Source organism: Manis pentadactyla, chromosome 5, assembly GCF_030020395.1.
Source record: "Manis pentadactyla isolate mManPen7 chromosome 5, mManPen7.hap1, whole genome shotgun sequence".
Taxonomy (NCBI): Eukaryota; Metazoa; Chordata; class Mammalia; order Pholidota; family Manidae; genus Manis; species Manis pentadactyla.
Window position 1 is genome coordinate 63,885,579 of NC_080023.1, and position 25,821 is coordinate 63,911,399.

At 39.9% G+C, this 25,821-nt stretch overlaps 1 protein-coding gene across 6 annotated transcripts in view; it reads left to right on the forward strand.

Moving 5' to 3' along the window:
- The first annotated feature begins 2,143 nt into the window (after positions 1-2,143).
- MRPL1 (mitochondrial ribosomal protein L1) overlaps positions 2,144-25,821 on the forward strand; it is a 155,772-nt gene continuing 132,094 nt past the window's right edge. For 5 of the 6 annotated variants that reach the window (XR_008997772.1, XR_005031895.2, XM_057502362.1 and 2 more), the window contains exons 1-2: positions 2,227-2,390; positions 13,231-13,342. Coding sequence is in view for 4 of the 6 variants with exons in the window: in XM_057502362.1 (XP_057358345.1) it covers positions 2,258-2,390; positions 13,231-13,342 (245 nt within the window). In the remaining 2 variants the exon portion in view is untranslated. Of the gene's footprint in view, positions 2,391-13,230; positions 13,343-25,821 lie in introns of all 6 variants that reach the window. The other variant, XM_036920982.2, reaches the window with a different exon arrangement.

A 25,821-nucleotide genomic window follows, 5' to 3' on the forward strand; every position in this document is an offset into this window, starting at 1 on the left:
CAAGTGACCCCAGCAAAGGGAAATAGAATGTAAGGACCTGCACCTCTGATCTGGGCATTTGTTTTTCTCTGAAATGGGTTTGGTGAACTTGCTCCAAGTCTTGCATTTACCTTCAAATGAAATTCGTTTAAGTATGACAGCAATGGCTGTGTTGGTTTTGTTTACCTTATCTATACACAGCTGAGCACACTGCTTGACACATGGTAGGCACTCATATATTTGTTAAAAAAGAAGGGGGCAAAGGAGAGGAGAGAGAAAGGGAGAAAACTTACAAAGGTAGATTCAAGTGCTTTGAATTTTTTTGGAAAAAAAAGTGGGTATGGAAACTTTAAAGTAACTGCTTAGGTGCTAACAAGAGACAAGGCAATAAATTAAAAATCTTATTCTTCATGTAGATGGGTACAGTACATAGATATGAAATAAAGTAACTGGGAAATTCCTATTTTGATTCAGTGCAACTACCTGTGGGCAGCTTCATGGAAGTAAGTTAATTTTTCAGACTTGCCATTCTAATGAGTCACTAATTAATGCATGCATGTATTCATTTACTCAACATTTATTGAAAATCTCCTATGTGCCAGGTACTGAAGTATGTGTTGAGGTTACAAATGAAAAAAGACATATGATTTCTGCTCACAAAAAACTCAAGATTGGTGGGAATAACAGATATATTGTGGTAATGGTTGCACAACTCTGTGAATATACTAAAAACAATTAAATTGTACAATTTAGACTGTTGAATTATATGGTATGTGAATTATCTGTCAATAAAACTGCTTGAAACAAACACACACACATAACCCTGGCACTGTACAAACCAGAAAGTGGCCATAACTCAGCCTGGGAAGTGGGGAGGGAGGCTTCATCAGTGAGTAAAGCCTGAGCTGAAATGTTAAATTACCCAGGTGATACAGTGCAAGATACTTCAAACAGAGAAAGATAGAATGAACAAGTTATGGATGTGAGAAACTCGTGTTTGCTTGTGCGTGTGTATGGAGGGGAAGGGAGATGTTGGCAGAGGGTTGATGCTGGGGAGTTTAGCAAGGCCAGAAGCGAGCTCCAGAGGTAGTCACTGGAGGGTTTTATTTGAACTGTAAGGTGATACAATCTGTGATTAGGTTTGCTTTAGATAAACCACACCAACAGCGGTGCTGTAATGGAAAGGACAGATTTTTTTTTCAGTTGTAATAAGCTTTTAAGTCTCTTATCAGTCACTTAAAAACTAGAATTATTATGTAAATTTATCAAGCATTATTTAATGGCATAGTTTGTCAAACGGGCGAGGGTCGATGGGTGGGTGTTAAATTTAGAGCTGATAAATGTTAAGATTTGCTTAAAGCAACACTGATCTTGAGCTGCGTTAAAAAGAAGTTTGTTAGTGAGTAGGGCACACCTTTGGGTGACAGTGGAAAGCCTGGCGATTTTTTTTTTCTTTTGAGAGGGCATATCTTATATTTATTGATCAAATGGTTGTTAACAACAATAAAATTCTGTATAGGGGACTCAATGCACAATCATTAATCAACCCCAAGCCTAATTCTCAACAGTCTCCAATCTTCTAAAGTATAACAAACAAGGTCTTACATGGTGAACAAATTCTTACATAGTGAATAAGTTCTTACATGGTGAACAGTGCAAGGGCAGTCATCACAGAAACTTTCGGTTTTGATCACGCATTATGAACTATAAACAATCAGGTCAAATATGAATATTCGTTTGATTTTTATACTTGATTTATATGTGGATCCCACATTTCTCCCTTTATTATTATTATTATTTTTATTTTTAATAAAATGCTGAAGTAAGCCTGGCGATTTTTTAAGTCTTTTCAAGGCTGGAAATGCGGCGACGGAAGTTAGTGAGGTTCTTCAGATTTTTTGTTTTTCATGCATTCCTGAGGACTCTCACAATCTATTAAAATTATCGTTCAGAGTACACTTGCAGAATAAAAAAGAAAAAAAGGAATAAAATAGTGCATCGTCAACAGGATGGTATTTCCCAGGAAGGGCGGATTTCCCTGCAGACGGTTAAGCCCTCGTACGGGAACCACGAAACGAGGGCTCCCAGGCTGCACTGAGGACTGACGGTACCGCCGCCACGGGGGCCCAGGCGTAGGGCGCCCTCCCCCGCCGGCTAGCGAGCCTACTCTCCGCTTGCCCGTTCTAATCCCTTCCCCTTCCGCCACTTCCTGGTGGGAACCCTTTTACAATTTCTTCCAAGTTGAAGCGTAGGACCGGTTTTGTCAACACAATCCGGAATGGCCAGCATGGCGGCGGTCGTACGATACCTCAGTAGAGGTAAAGCGAGGGGTTGTCTGGACTTGGGAGAGAAACAGCTGTGGCGTAGAATTTCCTTTTGCAGCAGAGCAAGTCAGCATCAACGAGGCACAGGTCTGAAATGGGGGCTCGACAACCTCCTGCTCTTTCGGGGCTCTAGGTTCTCCAGAGGATTATTACTATTTAAAAGCGACTTATCAGGAGTCTCACTCCTTTCTGGAGCTGCCCTCTCTAGGGGTGGAGTGGGAGGGGGATGGATGTACTTTGACACCCCTGCAGCCCAGCGTAAGGACTGAGGCGAGAACACAATTCTGTCTCCAATATTTCGGGTGTGCCTTGAGAGGGAAAGGAGTATATGATACGTGAAGTGAGTTCTGGTATGGAAAAGGTGGTATATTTGAGTGGCTTTCATCTGTCTGTAAACGTTAGCCATTTGCAAAATGCATGTTGGTACTTTCGGAGTAAATCGTTGTAGGCGATTCCAATTCTTAAACTTCCAGGCGTTGTCTAATTTAAATCAACATTTATCATTTGGAGGCTAGTTCTGTAGTACTTCTTGGTAACAACTCTTTTCAGCAATTAATAAGGTCCAGTTTATTGGCGAGGAGGACAGCCCTTTTTTGGTACAATGCTTTTTCATTTGTTTTGTGTTTCGATGTATTGTTACTTAGTCAAGGTAGATCTTTAGGTGGAATCAGCAGCCAACGTCACCCCCATTTTACAGAGGAAGAATCTCATCCTGTTGTGTATGTGGCCAAGTTCATATAACCAGTTAAGTGTCAGAGGAAGAACTGAAGCTCCAGTCCTAGACCACCGATTTTTTTTATTAAGGTATCATTGATATACAATCTTATGCTCAGGTTTCACATGAGCAACATTGTGGTTACTACATTCACCCGTATTATCAAGTCCCCCTCCCCACACCCCATTGCAGTCACTGTCCATCAGCGTAGGAAGATGTTATAGAGTCACTACTTGTCTTCTCTGTGCTATACTGCCTTCCCCGTGTCCCCTTCCCCCATATTATGTGTGCTAATCATAATACTCCTTACTCCCCTTCACCTTCCCTTCCCACCTACCCTCCCCAGTCCCTTTCCCTTTGGTAACTGTTAGTCCATTCTTGGGTACTGTGAGTCTGCTGCTGTTTTGTTCCTTCAGTTTTTGCTTTGTCTTATACTCCACATATGAGTGAAATCATTTAGTTCTTGTCTTTCTCCGCCTGGCTTATTTCACTGAGCATAATACCCTCTAGCTCCATCCATGTTGTTGCAAATGGTAGGATTAATTTTCTTCTTGTGGCTGAGTAATATTCCATTGTGTATATGTACCACATCTTCTTTATCCATTCATCTACTGATGGACACTTAGGTTGCTTCCATTTCTTGGCTATTGTAAATAGTGCTGTGATAAACATAGGGGTGCATCTGTCTTTTTGAATCTGTGATCTTGTTTTCTTTGGGTAATTCCTAGGAATAGAATTCCTGGGTCAAATGGTATTTCCATTTTTAGTATTTTGAGGAACCTCCATATTTCTTTCCACAATGGTTAAACTAATTTACATTCCCACCAGCAGTGTAGGAGGGTTCCTCTTTCTCGGCATCCTCTACAGCATTTGCTGTTACTTGTCTTTTCAATGTTGGCCATCCGAACTGGTGTGAGGTGATATCTCATTGTAGTTTTAATTTGCATTTCCCTGATGATTAGTGATGTGAAGCATCTTTTCATGTGCCTGTTGGCCATCTGAATTTCTTCTTTGAAGAAGTGTCTGTTCATATCCTCTGTCTGTTTTTTAATAGAGTTATTTGCTTTTTGGGTGTTGAAGAGTGTGAACTCTGTATATTTTGGATGTTAACCCCTTGTTGTATATGTCATTTATGAATATATTCTCCCAGATTGTAGGATGCCTTTTTGTTCTGCTGATGGTGTCCTTTGCTGTACAGAAGTTTTTTAGCTTGATGTAGTCCCATTTGTTCATTTTTGCTTTTGTTTCCCTTGCCCGAGGAGATGTGTTCATGAAAAAGTTGCTCATGTTTATATTCAAGAGATTTTTGCCTATGTTTTCTTCTAAGAGTGCTATGGTTTCATGATTTACATTAAGGTCTTTGATCCATTTCCAGTTTACTTTTTTTGTATGGAGTTAGATAGTAATCCAGTTTCATTCTCTTGAATGTAGCTGTCCAGTTTTGCCAACACCAGCTGTTGAAGAGGCTGTCATTTCCCCATTGTATATCCATGGCTCCTTTATCTTATATTAATTGACCATATATGCTTGGGTTTATATCTGGGCTCTCTATTCTGTTCCATTAATCTATGGGTCTGTTATTGTGCCAGTACCACATTGTCTTGATTACTGTGGCTTTATAGTAGAGCTTGAAGTCAGGGAGCATAATACCCCCTGCTTTATTCTTCATTCTCAGGATGGCTTTGGCTATTTGGGATCTTCTGTGGTTCCATATGTATTTTATAACTATTTGTTCCAGTTCATTGAAGAATGCTGTCAGTATTTTGATAGTGATTGCACTTAATCTGTAGATTGCTTTAGGCAGGATGGCCATTTTGACAATATTAATTCTTCCTATCCATGAGCATGGGATGTAATTCCATTTATTGGTGTCTTTGATTTCTCTCATGAGTGTCTTGTCATTTTCAGGGCATAGGTCTTTCACCTCCTTGTTTTGGTTTATTCCTAACTATTTTATTCTTTCTGATGCAGTTGTGAATGGAATTGTTTTACTGATTTCTCTTTCTGCTAGTTCATCATTAGTGTATAGGAATGCAACAGATTTCTGTGTATTAATTTTGTACCCTGCAACTTTGCTGAATTCAGATATTAGTTCTAATAGTTTTGGAGTGGATTATTTAGTGTTTTCTATGTACAATATCATGTCATCTGCAAACAGTGACAGTTTAACTTGTTCTTTGCTGATCTGGATGCTTTTTTTTTCTTTGTGTTGTCTAATTGTGGGGGCGAGGACCTCCAGAACTATGTTGAATAAAAGCAAGGAGATTGGGCATCCTTGTCTTGTTCCCTATCTTAGAGGAAAAGGTTTCAGCTTCTTGCTGTTAAGTAGATGTTGGCTGTGGGTTTGTCATATATGCCCTTTATTATGTTGAGGTACTTGCCATCTATACCCATTTGTTGAGAGTTTTTATCATGAATGGATGTTGAATTTTGTCAAATGCTTTTTCAGCATCTATGGAGATGATCTTGTGATTTTTGTCCTTCTTTTTGTTGATGTGGTGGTTGACGATTGATTTTCGAATATTGTACCATCCTTGCATCCCTGGAATAAGTCCCACTTGATCATGATGGATGATCTTTTTGATGTATTGTTGAATTCGATTTGCTAATATTTTGTTGAGTATTTTTGCTTCTATGTTCAGCAGTGATGTTGGTCTTACGCTTTCTTTTTTTATTGCATTTGCCTGGCTTTGGTATTAGAGTAATGCTGGCTTCATAGAATAAGTTTGGAAATATTCCCTCCTCTTCTACTTTTTAGAAATGATTATTTTTAAGTGCATCATAGATTTCTCTTTGAGTTACAGGAAAACTCAGTGTGAAGACCTGCATTCTCTATTTTTGTATGGTTGTTGCTTAAAAGGTAGGGGTTGAAAGAGATAACAACAGGTCTTGTTAACTAGTAAGCAAACCAAAGAGCATGTTTTTACTGAAAAGAGACTGATGCCATTATCTTCATGTATGACAGAAATAACATTATATTAGAAAACCAAAAAAAAAGAAAAAAAAACAAGAAAACAGCCAAGGGATATATCATTCTCTCCTTGCCACATTTTCTTCTCTTGGCTTCCAGGATGCCTAATGCTCTTAATTTTCTTTTTATTTCACCTGTCATTTCACAGTCCTTTGCTGGTTCCTCCTCCTCTCCTCAGTCTTTTACCTTAAATGTTTCAGGTGCCAGGATTCCATCCTTTATCCTCATGTCGTTTGTATCTAATTTCACTCTTCTACTGATCTCATCCAAGTCCTGTGGCTTTGACAGTTTTCTATATCTAGTGACTCTCAAATTTATATGTACAGTCTGGAACTCTCTTCTCAACTTTAGATTCTTAAACTTATATGCCTATTGTAGTTCTCCACTAGCTCTATTCCAGATCTCCACTTGTGTATCTCATCGGCACCTAACCTTGTCTAAAATCAAACTCATCATGGCCTGTAGTCTTCCCCATTTCAATTGATGCTAACTCTTTCTTTAATTGTTCAGGCCAAAATCTCAGAAAATCCTTGATATCCCCACTGCCCTCTGCTTTTTGCTCACACTTCACATTAAATAGTTGACAATTCCTATTGGCTTTACTCTCAAAATAAATCCAGAATCTGACTTCTCCCTATATAACTGCAACTACCTTCCAAATCTTTACCATCCTTCACCTGGATTTCTCTACAATTTACTCTCAACAAGTAGTGAAATTGTTCCTTAAGAACTTCAATCATGTTACTCCTATGCTCAGAACACTGCAAAGCCTCCCCATTTTTCTAAATCCAAGGCCTTAGAATGGTCTATGCCTGTGCTGTCCATTCTGTTATCCACACTATTGAGCACTGAAAATGTAGCAATTCTGAACTGAATGTGTCAAATACACATTAGATTTTGAGAACTCAGTATCAAGAAATGTAAAATCTCAATAATTTTTTTGGATAACAGTGTAGTGATATGTTTTGGGTTTTTAGCTGTAAGAAAATATGTTAATTTTTATTATTTATTTCATTGGTTCCTTTACCTTTTTTATTGTGGCTGTTAGAAGACTTAAAATTATACATGTGGCTTACATTATACTTCTTTTGGACAGCCCTGACATAGGGTCTTCCACATCATCTGGTGCTTGCTTTCTCCTACCGGCACTTACCCAGCTTATATTTCTGACCCATTCTCTAGCTCTCCTTCCCCTCACTCACTGTGCTGTAGCCACACTGGCTTGCCTGTTCCTTAAAACACCAAAAACATTCCTGCCTTGGGGAGGACTTTTTTTTTCTCAAGGAGTGGGCCTCGAACACTTAGTTTCTAAGTATTTGCATGACTTCCTCATTTCTTTTAAGTCTGCTCAAATGTCACCTTTTTAATGAGGCCTACATTAACCATTACTTAAAATTGCAACCCACTTTCCCTTTGACTCTTAATCCCTTTTACCCAGTAGGTATGTCCCCCCACCCACTGTATTTTATGTTTATTAATACTGCCTCTCCCAACTTAAGATGTAAGCTCCATGAAGACAGGGAGTTTTGTCTTTTTTTTTCACTAAATGCTTAAAGCAGTGCTAACACATATTTTGTTGATAAATTCATTGTCAGATAAATGAATGAATCAGTAAATGTATCTTCAATAAAATGCCACCTCCTCTTCCATGTGTTGTAATGAATAATCTTTAAAGTAATTTGAATCCAGGTTTTGTTCTTATTTGCTCCAGTTTTCTTCATGCAACAGATGTTTATTGTATCTTCATTTGCCAAAAACTGTGCTATGTGTTAGGGACAGAATGGTGAACAAGCTGTAAACATTCTCTGCTCCTGATGCTTATCATCTCTTGAGGAGCAGACATTTATTATGTAATTATTCCTTTAATTAGGGATGTCCTAAGTGTTGTGATGGAAGAGTACAAGGTGCTGTGAGAGTATATATAAGAGACCTATTCTGAGTTTTCAGGGAAGAGTTCTGTAAAGTGGTTTAAGTAGAGTCCTTGAAAGGTCATTGGATAATTATGAATTAGCTGTGGGACGGGGAAGTGGAAAGTGGTAGGGGAAAATATCACAGTTGGAGGGAATATTATATTTGAAAATCTTAAGGTGGTAAAAAACAGGGTGTGTTCAGGTAACTGAAAGGAAGCCAGTGTATTTGAAGCATGGCAAGTATGAGAGAAAGTGGTGTTAGATGAAGCTCACTAGATAAGTTGGAAGTAGCATGAATGGCTGTATTAAGAATTACTTTACTCAAAGAGCCAGGTGAATCCATCCATATGTTTTAAGGACATAATGAGATTTCCATTTTTAAATGACCCTCTCTTCTAGTAGGTGGAAAAGAAGTGAAGGGGGCCAAGAGTAGAAGATAGAATAGTTTGGAGTCTGTTGTAGTAATCCATGAAGTAGCTGTTGGTGGCCTGGACTATGGTGGTTGTAGTGGGAAGGCAAAGACTAGAGGGATAAATGATGAATAAGATCTATGGACATTGTGGATTAGAGAGCCAGGTGAGAAGCCGTGGGGAACTCTAAGCTTCAGTATCAGGTGTAAGAGAAAAAGCTAGCAAAGGAGATGAAGTAATTTCCATCCCCACCCTAGTGGGGGTCGGGGTGACTTTTGAGAATGAGTGCAGATTCAGGTAGGATTTTAAGTAGTTGAGAAAATTCTGAGGGCTCTTCTTTGAATTACCAAGTGAGGATATTTGCCAAGGGTGAGGCGAGAAGAAATGTGTTATAGGAATGTGAAAAAAAATAATACAGATAGACATACTCACTACAGAGGAATTGAAAACACAGTTGTCATGGTCTAACAGTGCGTTTAAGTAGTAATATTTTTGTAATTTCGTTTTTCTTAGTCTGCAGTAGTTTTATTTCTGTTGAAAATTTTAATTGTCACGACTGGGGATTCAAATAGTAGTGTTTGATTGTTTTATAACCAGTTGAAATTGATGTATTCAAAAGAATTTTTATTTTGAGGATCTAGCCAAGGTTGTTGAGTTCTTGTTTAGTACAATTAGAATTATTGTTTAAAAGTGTTTGCCAAAGCATGAATAGATAATTGCTGTTCCTTCATTTACCATATGTGACTTTAGCTGGCTTCCTTTAAAGGCATAGAGGGTCTTTTCTAAATTGAGATTCTGGAGGCCAGGGACTGGATCTCATTAGTCTATTTCCTTTTATATTCCTAGCCATTAAAGCCCCTTGTGGCTTTCATGTCACAAAAAATTACCAATAATAAACAAGTCTCCTATGCTGCCCCAATTGTCATTTCTGTATATTTGCAGAATTCAGTTTTGGTGGTTATCTTGTACTTCAACTTTCTCTTGGAAGATTAGAGATGAAATTGAGTTATTAGCCTGTAGATTTGAAACGTTTAAGCTGATAATAAGAATTACATCATGGAAAGATACGGAGATGGTGCATCCCAGCAGATATAACGTAAAATGTCAAGACCCTGAGGCAGGAATTAAGGGACTTAGGGTTATGAAAAAAGGATCATAGTGAGCAAATAAGAGAGTGCTACTGAGTGATAGGGAGGGGACAGCTCACATAGAGCCTTGTAGATCACGCAGGAATTACTTTGTAGCTATTCTGCATGCCCAGAGCTGCTAGGCACTTGGGAACTTAACGAAATGAATTCACTTGATGTGTAGACAAGTCTTATCATTTCCATACTAGTGGTGGTTGCACAATTTTGTATAATGAACTGATTTTAAGATACTGGATTTTAACAGTGTTTTTACATGAAAATCAAGCTGTAGAGTACTAATTTGAAAAGTTGAGTTGAAGCCAATTCATCAAAAAAGAAAATAGAGATGGCCCAAAGTATGAAAACATACTCAGTGTAACGCATATGAAAAATGCAATTTAAGACAGCTGTGCACATCGTGTTTCATCTACTGGATTGGCAAAGACCAAAATGTAGGATATAACGTACTGTGTTGGCACAGATGTGGAAACAACCTTTCCTTGCTGGTAGTAATGTATATGGCACTGTTACAGAGAGCAGTATTTATCACAATTACAAATGTTAATATCCTTTGACCAAGGAAATTCACTTCTTGAAATTTTTTAGGTAAATACACTTGTATATGTGAAGAATGATATCTGTACAAGGTTATTCAGCACAGTACTGTTTATAATAGCAAAATATTATAAATAACCTAGTGGTTGGTTACCTATTAAATTATGATATATAACCACACTGTGGAGTATTTTGCTGCCCTAAGAAGTTTAAATCTTTATGAACTGATAAGAAATTACCACTTTAATATATACATACACCCACACCTTTATGAAAGGAGCATGAAATTATATACATACACTCTCACATAAATGTGTGTGTGTGGACCTGTATCTATATATATGTTTGAAAATGGGCTCTAGTACCTTTAAATGAAAAAGCAAGGTGTAGAACAGTAGAGTGTGCTATCGTTTTATAAAAGAAGAGGGAAATAATATTCCTAGAAAGATGCATAAGAAATTGCTAACATGGGAGGGAAGCTGGGGATGAGGGGGTGGCAGGAAGGCTTGGCTTTTGTATGTATTTTTGTAACCCTTAAATAAAAATATTTTCCTAGTATTTCTCCATACAAAAAAATATTTATAACGCATATAAAGGAGAGTAACTTAAAATTCTGAATATCACTATTAAGCTTAAAAAAGAAAAACATTATCGATACCTTCAAATGCCCAAGTGTCTTTTTCTTGTTTTATCTGCTTCTTCCCCAGAGGTAAGCACTTCTCTTGAATTTCTGTTTTATCACTCCCTTGTTTTTCTGTATAGTTTTAACACATACATACATACATATAAATATATGTTTATCCCTAAATACAATATTGATTATTCATATTTTTGAATTTTATAATAATACCTATGAATTCTTGTGCCACTTCTGTTTTTTAAATTTTTATTTATTTCTTATTGGAATGAAGTTGATATACAATGTTATATTGGTTTCAGATGTATAACCATAGTAACTTGGTAAGTGATGGTTCTGGATGCTTGCCATGGTTAAGTGTAGTTACCCTGTTACCATACCAAGATATTACAGTGTTATTGGTTATATTCTCTATGTTGTACTTCCATTCCTATGACTGAATCAAAATGTTAAATGACAGCAAATGAAATAACTAAACATACTCTGTTGAGTCTGAACTACATAAGTTAAAAAATTCACCCATTTCCCCCACCATGGTAACCAATAGTCTATTGCTAATATTTATGGATCAATTAATTTTTTGTTTCTTTGTTTTGGTTTTTAGATTTCCCATGTAAGTGAAATCATGTTGTATTTGTCTTTCTCCGCCTGGCTAATTTCACTTAGTGTGATATGCTCTAGGTCCATCTATGTGTTGCAAATGGCAGATTTGTTTCTTTTTCATGGCTGAGTAATATTCCATGTATATGTGTACTACATCTTCTTTATACTTGCATCTATTGATGGAAACTTGGATTTCTTCCATATCTTTGCTATTGTAAATAATACTGTAGTGAACATAGATGTGCATGTATCTTTTTGAATTAGTGATTTTGTTTTTTTTGGGTAAGTTCTAGACGTGGAATGGCTTGCCACTTCTTTTGCTCAGAATTATGTTTGTGAGACTCATCCATGTAACACATGGTTTATTCATTTTTATAGTTCTGTGGCTTTCCCTTTAGGTAAATAGCATAATATTTATCTATTCCACTGTAGATAAATGTTTGGGTTCTTTTCTGCAGTTTTGCCATCACAGTAATGTTATGACTATTCTTGTGCCTATCTGTTAGTATACCTGTGCAGGAATTCCTCTAGGGCACATGCCTGGAAGTAGAATAGCTGTATTGTTGAGATGTGCATGCTCAGCCTCACTGGGAGGTGCCATATTGCTTTCCAAAGTGGTATTCCCATTTATACTCTTACTTGTTATGTGTAAATTTTATGCTTACTAACATTTTAAAAAATCCTCTACTTTAAAAAATTTTGCCAATCTGATGTATGTAAAATGGTGCTACTTAAATTATCTCATCTACAAACTGTTACCTGTCTTTCATAAGAACAAAGCACTGCTTCTTTCATTGAGCAAGTCTTGTGAAAAAAAATAGTCAGATGCACTAAAAATTATACTTAGTGATGTGGTTGATTTATGTGCTGATGTAATTTTAATTTGGTTGTAGACTTGTAATAGGTAGATCCACTGATCACTTTTTAAGTAGCACTGTAAAATGATATTTTATTTTGGTTTAAATTAATATTTATCTGGTTACTAATAAGATTTGTGCATTTTTCTATATGCTTATGCATCATTTGTGTTTCCTTTTCAGTTAGAAAGGCCTATTCATCTTGTTTATTTTTTCAGTTGGGTTGATCTTACATATTCTGAATATTAGTCCTGTGTCCATTTTATATGTTGATATTACATTCTGCCAGTTTTGACTTGTTTTTTCACTTTCTTTAAAATATCTTGTATCTTTTGATAAACAGGTGTCTTAACATTAATATAGTCACTTTGTGGCTTAGTGCTTTTGGGTTTCATTTGTGAAATTGTTCCCTCCCCAAAGATCATGAAAATGTTTTCCTACATTTTGAAAGCCTTTAAGTTTTGCCATTCACATGTAAGTTTTTAGTTCAGCTAGATTTGATTTTTTTCTCTGTCTGTGGTATGAGATAGGGATCTAAATAATACACTTTCCCTATGGATAATCACTTGTCTTAGCACCACTTACTGGATTCTTTGCACAGTATTTGCAATAACATCTCTGTCATATTTCAGATATCCATATGTGTATAGATCTTTTGCTGGGATATTTTACTGTCTTATTAGTCTGTCTGTCTCTACTTGTGCCAATACCAAAGTGTCTTAATTACCATAGCTTAATAACAAGTCTTGATTTCTCGTAAGGCAATTCCCTCCACTTTGGTCTTATCCTTCAGAAGTATCTTGGGCAACTCTGTGGATGTATTATCTACTTATAAAAAAATTAAATTACTAAAAAAAATTCAGGATGTGTGTGTGTATATATTTATATATACATATTTCATAATAATAGAACTAACGTACTCTGATGAGTCTGAACTAGATCAGTTTAAATGAAAACAAAACTGTTCAATTAGATGTGTCTACTTGGCTTTAGTTTCAAGAAGTGCAGTTTCCTTTATTATAGTTTTTAAAGAATAAGAATAACAAAATATTGAATATTTTTGATCTGGAAAACATTGATTAAGAATGTAAAAATGATGAATGTAATAACTAATGTTAATACTTTATGTGTTTTCTTTCAAGTCCTGATGCATCATCAAAGGCATAGTCTTTCCAAGATGGCTTATCAGGAAGCTCTTTATCCTTGTTCTGGATACATTCAGGTGCCCAATAGACATTTTGCTGCTGCTGTGAAGTAAGTTTTTTTATTTTTAATTATTTCATTTGCTGTCATTTAAAATTTTGATTCAGAAACATTATGCTTAGTTCCATAATGACATACAGTTATAAGTTTATTATCTCTGCTTCTTTGAATTTATAGTCCTGCAGAAAGATATTGCTTATCGATAATAATACTTAACTTTACACTGACATTCAGTAACTAAGTTAATTACTACAGTAACTTTATGTGAAAGAAGATATTGTTATTATGCTCTTTTTTTGAGATGGAAAGCAAGACACCAATAGATGTGTAACTTGCCCAAAATCGTAGAGCTAGTGTTAGAGCTAGAATTTTGTGATATAATAAGAAATATTCATATTGGTCTTTGTCCCTAATTCCTGGCATAGAGCTCCAAAAAGTCTGGTAATCTCTCAAATGATAGGGATGCTAGGAGCAACTGTTGTTTTAATATTTGGTCTTTGGCCCAGTTTCTGATACAGAACTCCAAAAACCCTTGTAAATTCCGGGTAATAGGCATGTCTTTGGTTTTCTAGTGAGGCAACTCTTGGTGGACTCCTGGAAGGGGGCTAGTCACCAGAAAGGTCAAGCCATGATTACAAGCTTGGAACTTTCATTTCCACCTTCCATCTTTCAGGAAAGGGAGGAAGCTAGAGATTGAGTTCATAATTGATCATGCTTATATGCTGAAGCAACCATAAAAATCCCTGAGTTGTGGGGTTTGGAGAGCTTCTGGGTTAGTGAACACATCTATGTGCCACAGACACAATGGGAGGGAAGCTCCTGTGCTACAGACCCTTTTGGACCTCTACCTATTCATCTCTTATCCTTTATAACAAACCAGTAAATGTTAAGTGTTTCTCTGAGTGCTTTGAGCAGTTCTAGCAAATTATGAAGCCTGAGGAGGGGGTTGTACAACCCCCTTGATTATAGAAGTACTGGAGGGCCAGACTTGAATTGGCATCTGAAATGGGGGTGGTCTTATGGGACTGAGCCCTTCATTTTGGGGATCTGATGCCAAATCCAGGTAGATAGTGTCAGAATTGTGCTGAATTGTAGGATACACAGCTAATGTCAGGTTGGCTGATGTGGGAAAAAATCCATAGCTATTGTCAGAATTGTTTTGAGTAAAGGAAAACAGTTTCTTAATTGATTATATACCCTGTTCTGCATCTTGCTTGCTTTAAACAGTATATCTTGTAGATTGTTTAAGATGGATCTATTTAGTCATTTTTTTGAGATGTAATTCACGTACATTATATTAGATTCAGGTGTACAACATAATGATTCAATATTTGTATATATTGGGAAATTCTCACCACAGTAAGTCTAGTTAACATCCATCACCATACAGAGTTGCAATTATTTTTCATTATGATGAGAATATTTAACATTTACTCTCTTAGCAGCTTTCAAATATACAGCATAAATGTAATTAATTGTACATTACATCCCTGTGACTTATTTAGTACTGGAAGTTTATACCTTCTGGCCACCTTCACTCATTTTGCTTCTGGCAGCTACCAGTCTGTTCTCTGCAGCTATGAGTTCTATTTTTTTTAACACAGAAATTGATATCATATGGTACTTATTTTTCTCTATGTGACTTATTTCACTTAGTATAATGCCCTTGAGGTCCATCTATGATGTTGTAAATGGCAAGATTTCATTTTTTAATGCCTGAATAATATTCCATTGTATATATACATACATACACAACATTTTCTTTATTCATTCATTGATGTACTCCTGGGTTGCCTCTGTTTCTTGGCTACTGTAAATAATGCTGCAATGAACATGAGTATAATATTTCATTGTGTGAATATGCCATAATTTATTAACTCTTCCCTTATTGATACATGTTTATCTTTTCAGTCTTTTACTATAACAAGTGATCCTTCAGTGAATAGGCATTTACATAGATCTTGTCAAATAGTATGAATGTATTTGTAGTATAAACTCTGAGAAATAGAATTGAGTCTAAAGATGTGTGCATTTATAGTTTTGATGGGTAATACCAAGTTGCTTTCATAGAGATCTTTCCAATTTTTGTCTTTATCAGTAATATTATTAGGATGCCTATTTTCCCATATACAATGTAGTAAAAATTTTTGAATCTTGCCAATTTGATGAATAAATGGTATCAAAGTTTTAATTTATTATTTTTGTTATTGAGTTTGTATATCATTTTAATGTTAAGAGCCATTTATATTTACTGTGAATTTTCTGCTCATGTCCTTTCTCATTTTTTGTTGTTGATTAATAGAAGCTCTTTACATATTATAAATTAGCACATATGTGCCCTATGACTTTAATATATTTTACCTGTTATAGGAGAGGAATGGACCCAGTGTTATGGGGTCATAGATGAAAAGTCCCTTAATTCTACTTGGAGGAGGGTATGGCAAGAAATATTTGAACTGGGCTCTGAAAGATAGACTTTTGCAGGGGAATTGGGACAAAGTTATTTCAGTGGTGCAGAGGCATGAAAGTGAATGATATGGATGTAATGCAGTCTGATTTGGCTTGAATATAGGATGAAGAGGGAAGTGACAGAACTGTAACTAGAAAGGAGGCTTCTTTTGAATGTGAATAGTTACCTGGATTCTTTTTTGTTGTTGAGAAGTTGGAGGAGTATTGGTTGTATTAACATGTCCCCACTCAGCAGTAACTGAGAGTGCCCACTCTTAACAACACCGATATCATCAATCTTTGTTTTTCTTCATTGTATTTCTAATTTATATCTCTTGCTTGTTTTTCTGTTGGGCTATTTTTTTCTTTCTGCTTTGTGAAAGTGTTTATTTAATAGAGATATTAATTATTTTGTGGATATTTTATCTTTAAATGTTTTCTTTTATTCTATATAAATTTTTCATTTTGTGTCTTCTCTACCTATAGTCTATTCCTATACAAATTTAAAAGCACTCACTTTTCACTCGTTGAAAAAGCATAGCTTAGGAAATACACATACTTAAAAAAAATAACTGAAAAACTATGAGCAAATGATTTTTTTAATGACTGATAGTGAAAATTCTTCAGTAGCTTGACAAGAATCATAGCAGTCATAATTTTTGTTATGGTTTACATTTTTTAATGTACTTATATAATATACCAAAAATAGTTTTTCTGTGGCTTATTTTTTATCAGTATCTGAGAGGGTAGAAGGGCTTATGCTTGCTTCTCTTTTCTTGTCACCCTGAAACTCTACTCCTCTGTGTGGACTTGGTCTCTGACTTAGATTCTGTTTCTCTCTTGACAGTAGGTTTTGATTCTTGCTTCTTTGTTTATCTTCAAGCTTTTTGTTGACTGTCAGACATCTTGTCTAGAACAGTTGAAACTCAAAGACAACAATATATAAGCCTGGAAATACACATGCCTCTTGTCTCAGTGTTGAGTCAATCCAGTCAGCTTTTCGTTCTGTTTTAACATGGTTACCACCAGCTTCAGATTTCTCCACCCTCACCTGTTTGTCAAACCTCAGCTCCTCCTTCATTTCTGGGGCTGACGGCACCACTACACCCTTCACCAGCCCCACGGCACCTCAAAGCCTGCACTGTTGAGCTGCTTCATCTTGGGCTACTGCTTCTCTGGCTGCCATGACATCCTTTACCATTTCCACAGCACCTTGTAGTGATGCCGTTTCAGTCACCAACAAATATTTTACCTCGTCAACAGCACCTTGCAGCTCACGTTCTCGGGCTGCCTCTTCTTGTGCTTCCTGAAAGAGGATGTCTTTATCCCTTATGGCCTTTCTCAAAATTGTGAGAAAAAACTCCCCACAGTTCCCAAAGCCTCATGGGCACTCTGTTTCTTTAAGGAATTCCCTATTTTGCTGAGGGCCAACTTTACTGCTTCAGGTGTTGCCTACATCTCTTCCCAGTTTTGGAGTGGAGCCCAGTCTTCTAGGAGGTAAGTCACCTCAGACCACATGTCCACTGGGACACTCGAATGTCTCCCTATCCATAGGGGCAACCGCTGAAACACTCCTCCCATGAGGGCAGCCTGTTCTGTTCTTCGATTCTACAGTGAATCCTGCCATGGACAGCCCCCAAAACATAGGGCCATAGCTTTCCATCCTAAGACTGAGAAAATACGGATGGAATGTGGTGAGGGGAATAATAGTCAATGGGCAGATGTGTGGGCAGTATGGCTTGTGATCACCCAGGAGTCCTCCCCAATAGTTGTCTGCACTGACAGCTGGGCTGTCTATCAGAGCTTGACCCTGTGGCTACCAATATGGTATCATGTCAACTGGTTGGTTGGTCACCGATGCCTTTGGGGTCAAGAATTGTGGCAAGACTTATTGGTCTGTGGTCAGACTAGAACAGTTACAGTATATCATGTGACTGGCCATTTGCCACTGGCATTCCCAGGAAAAGATGAAGCACATGAATCAGTTTAGGTACATTGGATAGAAGGAAAGCCTGCCTCTGATGTGGCCCAGTGGTTACACCAGCATTTGTTACATGTGGGGCAAAAAGCAATGCAGGCTGTAGCCCGTCGGTGGAGCTTGCCTTTGACCTTTAAAGAAGTTGGCAGAACCCAGGAGTGCATCATATGCTCTAAAAGGGACTCGCACCAAGTTCTACATCAACATGGGACAATAGCTAAATGGCCAAAACCCTTCATCATGGGGCAGATAGACTATATTGGGCCTCTGCCTATGTCAGAAGGGTTACCAATATGCCATGACTTGTGTGGACACAGCTACTGGACTTCTGGTTGGTTGTCCTACATATTATGCAGACTCACAGATGAACAAAAGAGGACTCAAGAGTCTCTTTGCAGCCTATGGCCGACCACAAGTAATTGAGAGCGATCAAGGCGCCACTTTACTGGACATGCACTACAAGAATGGATGCAACAATTAGGAATCAAATGGAAGTTTCTCATGCTGTACAGTCCTCCAGTGGCAGGCATGATAGGTACAATGGTTCGTAACATCTGAACTGAAGTCACATACCAACAGTCTACAGGATAATCAGTCAGCTTATGGACAATGTTACGGCGTTTGGACAAGAAACCACAAAAGGGAGAGCAATGAGCCCCATAGACATGCTAATGCATATTGCTGCCTCCCCTATACAAGTCCAAGTACAAACCAAGGAGGAATAGTTGAAGCCAAAGTTTGGCCACCAGAATAATATCTTGCTGCCAGTATCAACTGCACTAAACCCTGGAGACTCCTTTGAGTGGACATGGTCTTGGACATCTTGACACATGGACAATGATGGCTGGCTCTCCTGGCACCTTGGGAACAAAGCCTGAAAGTTGGCCTCCTGTAATTCCTGGAGTAACAGCAGAATGACCCTCAAATATCACAGTAGTATATCCTAAATGGCCAGAAGGTTGGAGCATCTTACTGGGGAGTTTTGTTGTGTCATTTTGGCCATTACATATACCTCCAGTAGTGCTATATATAGACCCCTCAGTATCCCCCACAGGGAGAGGGATAAAGGTATGGTATACTAGACCTGGATAGGACCCCACCTCATGCCACAGTACTATCAAAGGACCACTCTCTTGAATGCATCCTACCTGATGGGCAAGATTTGCCTATGTTGGTGTCATTAAAACATGTGTCTTATTGTCTTTCAGATCCTTGTGGATTGGGCACACACCCTAGCAAAAAACTGCTACTTGCTGGGGTGCATGGAGCTCCCTATCAGTACCACTGCTAAGTGTGAGTCATGAACTCACCTGAGTAGAACTGGTCTTGAATATAGCTGAAATAACCTCCTCAGGCTTAAGGGTTATTATAATTTTCATTTCCTGTATCAAAATTTTGTTGTATCATAATTTTTGTTATTATCTCTATATTGTTGTTATCCTCTGTTGCTGTTGTAGAATCTGGTTACAATGTTCCAGCTTTCTCGCACAGGGACCATTGTGAAAGATTGTGAGCATATAGATTGTGAGGCAAGAATCCTGTAGGGGTTCAGTGTGGGGAAAATTTAAGTTCCTATGACCAGGATCCTCACCTGAACCTAAATCACTTGATGTAACTGGTCTACTATTAGGCTACTGCTTCCCCATAATAAGCAATAAGCTATTGTTGACTGAGTCACTTTATCAAGAGCTCTGCCGCAGAGACTAAGGAAGATTACAGACCTGCAGACTGTTGGATGCAGATGTAATCCTATTGCCAGGAGAACAAGCAGGGTAATAAACCCTTAGAGCCCAAGAACATTCCATTGTCATCCCTCAGTCTCACCGAATCCATAGAGAACTTGCCTGGGGCTGAAACCCATTGGCAAGTGTAACTCTGCGGGAAAATCCTGGGGCAAAATACCTTTGAAACCAAAATCAGTCAAAGGGAGAAATAAAGTGGGAGGAACCCATTTACTGCTTACAAGCAGTCGTCCATTTCTGCTCTCCTGTGTCTCTCACCACCTGGCTGTAGAAAAAGGGGCCCCACCCAACCTCTCCTGTCCAGATATGCCCTGGCTCACCTTTGTAATTACCTATTGATATGGAGATGGACTACTTCTCTCCACCCCTTGGAAACACCTATTGATGTGGAGATGCACTAAAGCGAGGTGAGAGATTCTGGAAATACTGTAATTTTACCCACAGCCCACCCCTCCAGAAATCTTGCCTTACAATCTACTTGTTACCCATCTTCTGCAATGGCCCTTGTGTGAGAAAACTGGAGCACTGTAACCAGACTAATAACATACAATAGCAACAGCAATAAAATCGTGATAATCCTCAAGCTGGAGGATTCAGTTAGGTTCAAAATCCTATGAAGATTAAGCCCATAGTTCACCCATTCCACAGGCAGTCAGTAGCTGAACACATAGGGAGTTCAGAGCAGTCATCACATAGCAGCTGCAGCCATTAAATGCAGCCAGGCCACAGGGACTGTAGAAGAAAATAACCTTAAGGGCAGTAAGATACATATTTTAATGACACCAGCATAGGCGAATCTTGTCCATCAGATAGGATGCATGCAAGAGAGTGGTCCTGTGATAGGACAGTGGCAGGAATGGGATCTCGTCCTGGTCTAGTACACCAGACTTTCATCCGCCTCCCTGTGTGAGTTACAGATGGGTCAATATAAAGGGCTACAGGAGGTACATGCACTGGCCATAAAGATAACAGAAACTTCCCCATATGACGCTCCTACCTCCTGGATGTTTTGGGTACACTACTGTGATCTTTGGGGGCCTCTCTGCTGTTACTCCAGGAATACACAGGAGGCCAGCTTCCAGGCCTTTTCCCCAAGGTGCCAGAAGGGTCAGCCATCACTGGCCATATATCTAAATGTCCAGGGCCACGTCCACTCAACAGACTCTCCAAGGTTTAATGCAGTTGGGGCTGGCAGCAGGATGTTGCTCTGCTGGCCATATCCTGGCTTCAATAACCCCTCTTTGGTTTGCACATACAGTTGTAGAGGAGACACAGCAATGTGTATTAGCATTTCGGGGCATCTCAGTCAAACTCCATAGCACTGGTCCATAAGTGAACTAACCAGCCCCCTAGACAATTGGTGTTCGACTTCAGGCCAGATACCACCCAACTTTTGCACCTCTCTATCATGCCAGCCCTGGTAGGGTTATATGGTACATGAAACTTCCACTTTATTCCTAATTGCTGCACCCGTTCTTGTAACACATGGCCAGTAAAATGGGTGCCCTGATCGCTCTTAACAACCAGCAGCCGGCCATAGCCTGCAAAGAGACACTCTAGGCCCCTTTTGGTGGTTTGCTGATATGCATGATGAGCAGAAAGAGCAACCAGCAGTCCAGTAGCTGTGTCCACAAAAGTCATAGCATACCGATATCCTACTGATATGGGCAGATGCCCAGTATAGTCTGTCTGTCACCTAACAAGGGGTATTGGCCCCTTTACTATTGTCCCATGTTGCTGCAGGACTCAGTGTAAGTCCCTCTTAGAGCACACAAGGTACTCCTTCCAGGCTCTGCTGACTTCTTCAAAGGTCAACGGCAAGCACCACCAACAGGCTATAGCCCACATTGTCTCTGGCCCCGGGTGCAACAAATGCTGATGTAACCACTGGGCCACATCAGAGGCAGGCTTTCCTTCTAGCCAAAACACCTGGGCCATTGTGTCTGCTTCAGCATTCCTTGAGGATGCCAGAGGCAAATGACCAGTCACATGCTATACGGTAACTGTCTTAGTCTCACCAGAAGCCCACAGGTCTTGCTACAACTCTTGTCCCCAAAGAGGCCAGTGACCAGCCATCCAGTTGGCATGGTACCATGCCACAGGTTCAAGCCCCAATAGACCGCCCAGCTGTCAGTACAGACAACTATTGGGGAGGGCTCCTGGCTGATCACAAGCCATGCTGCCCACAAGTCTGCCCACTGACTGTTCTTCCCTTCACTGTCTTCCTTCCATATTGTCTCAGTCTTAGGGTGGAAAGTTATGATCCTCCGTTTTGGGGGTTGCCCATGGCTGGAGCCATCTGTGTACTATGAATCTTTGGGTAAAGGGTATTTTCCCTCCTGATAAGGACCCTCAGTTACTAATGGTTGTAAAGTAAATTCTTCCTCATTTTCTTTCACTAGTGTTTGTCACTAGCTTCAATAAGCATTGGAGTTCTTCACTCAAGGGGCTAGTAGAGAGGGAGCTATGCTGCTTGCTGTAGGTATTCACACCACTTGGCCAGTGTAGGTGTCTCTGCCACACCACTCCATGGCTTTGGATCCAGTCTCTTACCTACCCCACGATGATTTAGGTGGTTATTACCTTTATTGGGCCATTCTAGTGATGGGTTCTGTAGCCAGCAAAGTGTGATACACGGCAGCCAGTTGTTTTTCTGTCAAGGTGTATTGTACCTCTGTTCTTTTCCAGAGTTGCAACCAGAATCCAGTAGGTTTGTGAGTTCGTTTAAGCTACTGCCAGAGATCCCAGCCATAACCATCTTCATTCACATGAATATCCAGCTCACAGGGCCTTGATGGGTCTCTCATACTCAAGGCCTTCACAGCCTTGACTGCCCATTCTGCTGTAATAAAGGCAGCTGCACATGTCCCAGTCCCACCTGATGCCCTTTTGTACTAACTGGTATAAGGGCTTCAGAATTTGTACCAAGTGTGGGATAAACACTCTTCAGTAGCCTAGAAGGCCCCAAAACTCCTGTAACAATGTGCCACAGTTGTAGGGGTAGGAAAGGCCTGGACTTTATCTATGACTGCTTCTGGTATAACTTTAGTCTTACCTGACCAGACAACCCCTAAGAATTTGAGTTATAAACCAGGTGCCTGAACCTTGGTACTTCCCACAGCCCATCATTTCTCCTGTACATGTTGCAGCAATCTAGGTGCTACCCCTTCTAAATCTGCAAGAGAATCAGACTTGAGCATGATATCATCAATATAGTGATACAGCCACTCTGTTTGTGGTTTCTTCCATGTGGCCGAGTCCTGGACTACAAGTCTGTGACAAATGGTGGGACTGTGGAGGTATCCCTGTGGAAGGACAGTGAAAGTCCATTGCTGTTCTTCCCACTTGAAGGCAGACTTCCTGACTTTCCTGTTGTATGTCAATGGAAAAGAAGTCATTAGCAAGATCCACAACTTAATGGTATGTTCCTAGTTCATGACTGAGGATATCCAACAGGTCTGCAATAGAGGGGATGGCAGCATGCATAAAGGGTATGACTTCATTCAATTTTTTGTAATCCCAGTTGTACGCCAGGAGCCATCTGTCTCTTTTACTGGTCACATTGGGGAATTGAACGGACTATGGGTGGGCTTTATAATTCCCACCTTTTCCAGTTACTGTAGGGTTTCTCCAATTTACTTATGTCCTCCAGGCAATTTGTATTATTTGATATTAATCACCTTCCGAGGCACAGGCAAAGCTGTGGGTGGGTGCTTAGCATGTCCCCTCAGAACTGCCTTCACTGCACATATCCTCAGTCTGAACTCACCTGCAGTGGTCTGCAGCCATAGGCCTTGCAGGATATTTATCCCCAAAATATATTTGGGGTTGGGAGAGATATACACAGTATATTCCCAAAGGGATTTGGGCTTGTTTTACTCTGATAGCCTTACCCTGTTTCCATCTATAATAGCAGAGGTCCCTGGATTTATGGCTCAGGGTTGCCATTAATCACTGAACATTCAGTCTCTGCGTCTACCAGAGTCAGGACATGTTGTATGTTCACTGGGGACCAGCGGATAGATATTTCAACATGTGGCCTCTGGTCACCCCCTGGTCCCTCAGGGCAGATACCTCCACCTTCCCCTCAATCAAACTGTGTTCCCCAATATCGTCCTGTGTGGATTCAGGTGAGGTTGGCTCACTCTCCAACAGGAAGTCTTGCAAACACACAGGCCAGACTTGTGGCTCTGTCTCTGGCTTCTGCTTTTTCATTCTCAGTGGCTTGAACTGCTGCTTCACTTTCAGTTGTTACCGCAGCTCCAGTAAGATTCTATTTGACTTCCCATCTAATTTCCTTCTGTCTGTTCTTGCCGGTATTAAGTCAACCCACATCTGGGTCCTGGTAAACTTTATGAGGCCCTTTAAATTCCTCTGAGTAGCAGACGTTATTTCTTTTCTTGCTCTCATTGAGAGCCCCTCCTAAGTCTGCTATTGTATGGGTAACCTCACTTATGGGCTACCCTAAGTGAGGGGCACAAATGGCCACTAGAGGCCCTAAGAAGGATGTGGGAGGCATTTGAGGCATAACATTTCTCATCCCTGCAGTAAAAGGCTCCTCGTCTGGGCCATAATTCCCTGGACTACAGATGGCATTTTTCATGCCTAGCTCCCGTAACACCTGTTGGAGTGCAGCATATGTCTGCCATCTAGCAGGGGAGGATGGTAAATCACCCTGATTGTGCCACACAGCACAAGTGCAGCCATAAGCCAATTGAGGAGGGAGTGATTTCCTGGGGTCTGATGTGCATTTTGTAATCGCTGCCTCAAGGCAGGCTGCACTGTCAGGGAAGCCAGCTTTCCCATCTCTGATCCTGATAGAACAATTCCACCCCTAAATCCCAAAGACATGGGAGCCAAGCTGATATTGACTCCAAGGGCTTCTGCTGAAATCAGGAGCCCAAATCCACCAGCTAAGCCTGAGTAAAGGGCTGGAGCATAGAGTGCTCCATGACCTGGGGAGGGGGCTGCACCTCTTCCAGAGGAACCCTCAGTTGCTGTGTCTTTATTTTCTTTACAACCACTGGGCGTGCTTTCAATAGAGAAGGGGTGGGTGCCTCCAGCACCACCCCTTCATCCTTCTCCAGCTCCTCCATTTCCAGGGCTGATGGCACCTGTCTCTCCACTCCCCTGAGTGCCTCTTCTGGTACACCCTTTATGTTTTCTACAGTACCTTGCAGCAATGCTAGCTCAGTTGTCAACAGCTCTCTTACCTTTACCTCAATACCTAGCAGCTGGTGTTCTTGTGCTGCCTCTTCCTGTGCTTCCTTCAGGAGTACATCCTTCTTTCTATGGCCAGTGCCTCTTTCAGAGCACCTGGCAGCACTGCTGTCTCATTCTGTAGAGAATCTTTTACCTCCTCCACTGGACCTTGCAGCTCACATTCTCGCACTGACTCTTGTGCTTTTTGCAGGGGTCCATCTTCCTCCTTCATGGCCTTTACCTCTTCCACAGTACCTCGCAGCATCACCATTTTTTTTTAAGCAAATCTTTTACTTCCTCCACAGCACCTTACAGTCAATGTTTTTGTGCTGCATCCTCTCGTATCAGCACCATTTCATTCTTTGGTGAATCTCCTGCAGTTTGCAGCTCGCATTTTGTGCTGCCATTTCTTGTGTTTCTTTCAGGAGCACGTTCTTATCTGTAGACTTTTTTAGTACTGTAAGAAACAGTCAACCCACAGCTCCTGCTGCCTCATGGGTACTCTGTTTCTCAAAGGACCTCCTTATACCAAGGGCCACCTCTACTCCCTCAGGTGTCACCTCTACCTGCCTCTAGTCCTAGGGTGGGATCCAGCCCTCTAGGAGGCAAGCCACCTCAGACCACATGCCCATTGCATGACACTTAACTGTCTCCTCATTCATAGGGGCAGCCTGCTGAAGCACCCCTACCATGAGGGATTTCTGTTTCTTGGTTAACAATGAATGCTCCCAACTTTGCCAATTGTCTTGCCAATGGCTTTCAGCCCCAGCAAGTTCACTGTGGATTCAGTGAGATCAAGGAATGACAATGGAACATTCTTGGGATCAAAGGGTTTATTACCCGGCTTGTTCTTCTGGCAATAGATTGAGCACTAGAATTATGTCTGCATCCAACAGTCTGCAGGTCTGTAATCCACCTCTGTCTCTGCCTCTGCCCAGAGCACTCGTCAGAACTCTTTATATTATAGTGACCCAGTCAATAATAGCTTATTGCCTATGAGTATGGAAGCAGTAGCTTAGCAGTAGGCCAATTACATTTCAAGTAGTTTAAGTTTGGGTGAGGATCCTAGCCATAGGAACTTCAATTTTCCCCTCAAATATTTTGTGAAACAGCTCTCTCACCTTCACCTTGAAGTATAAATAAGTGTTTATGAAAGTGTA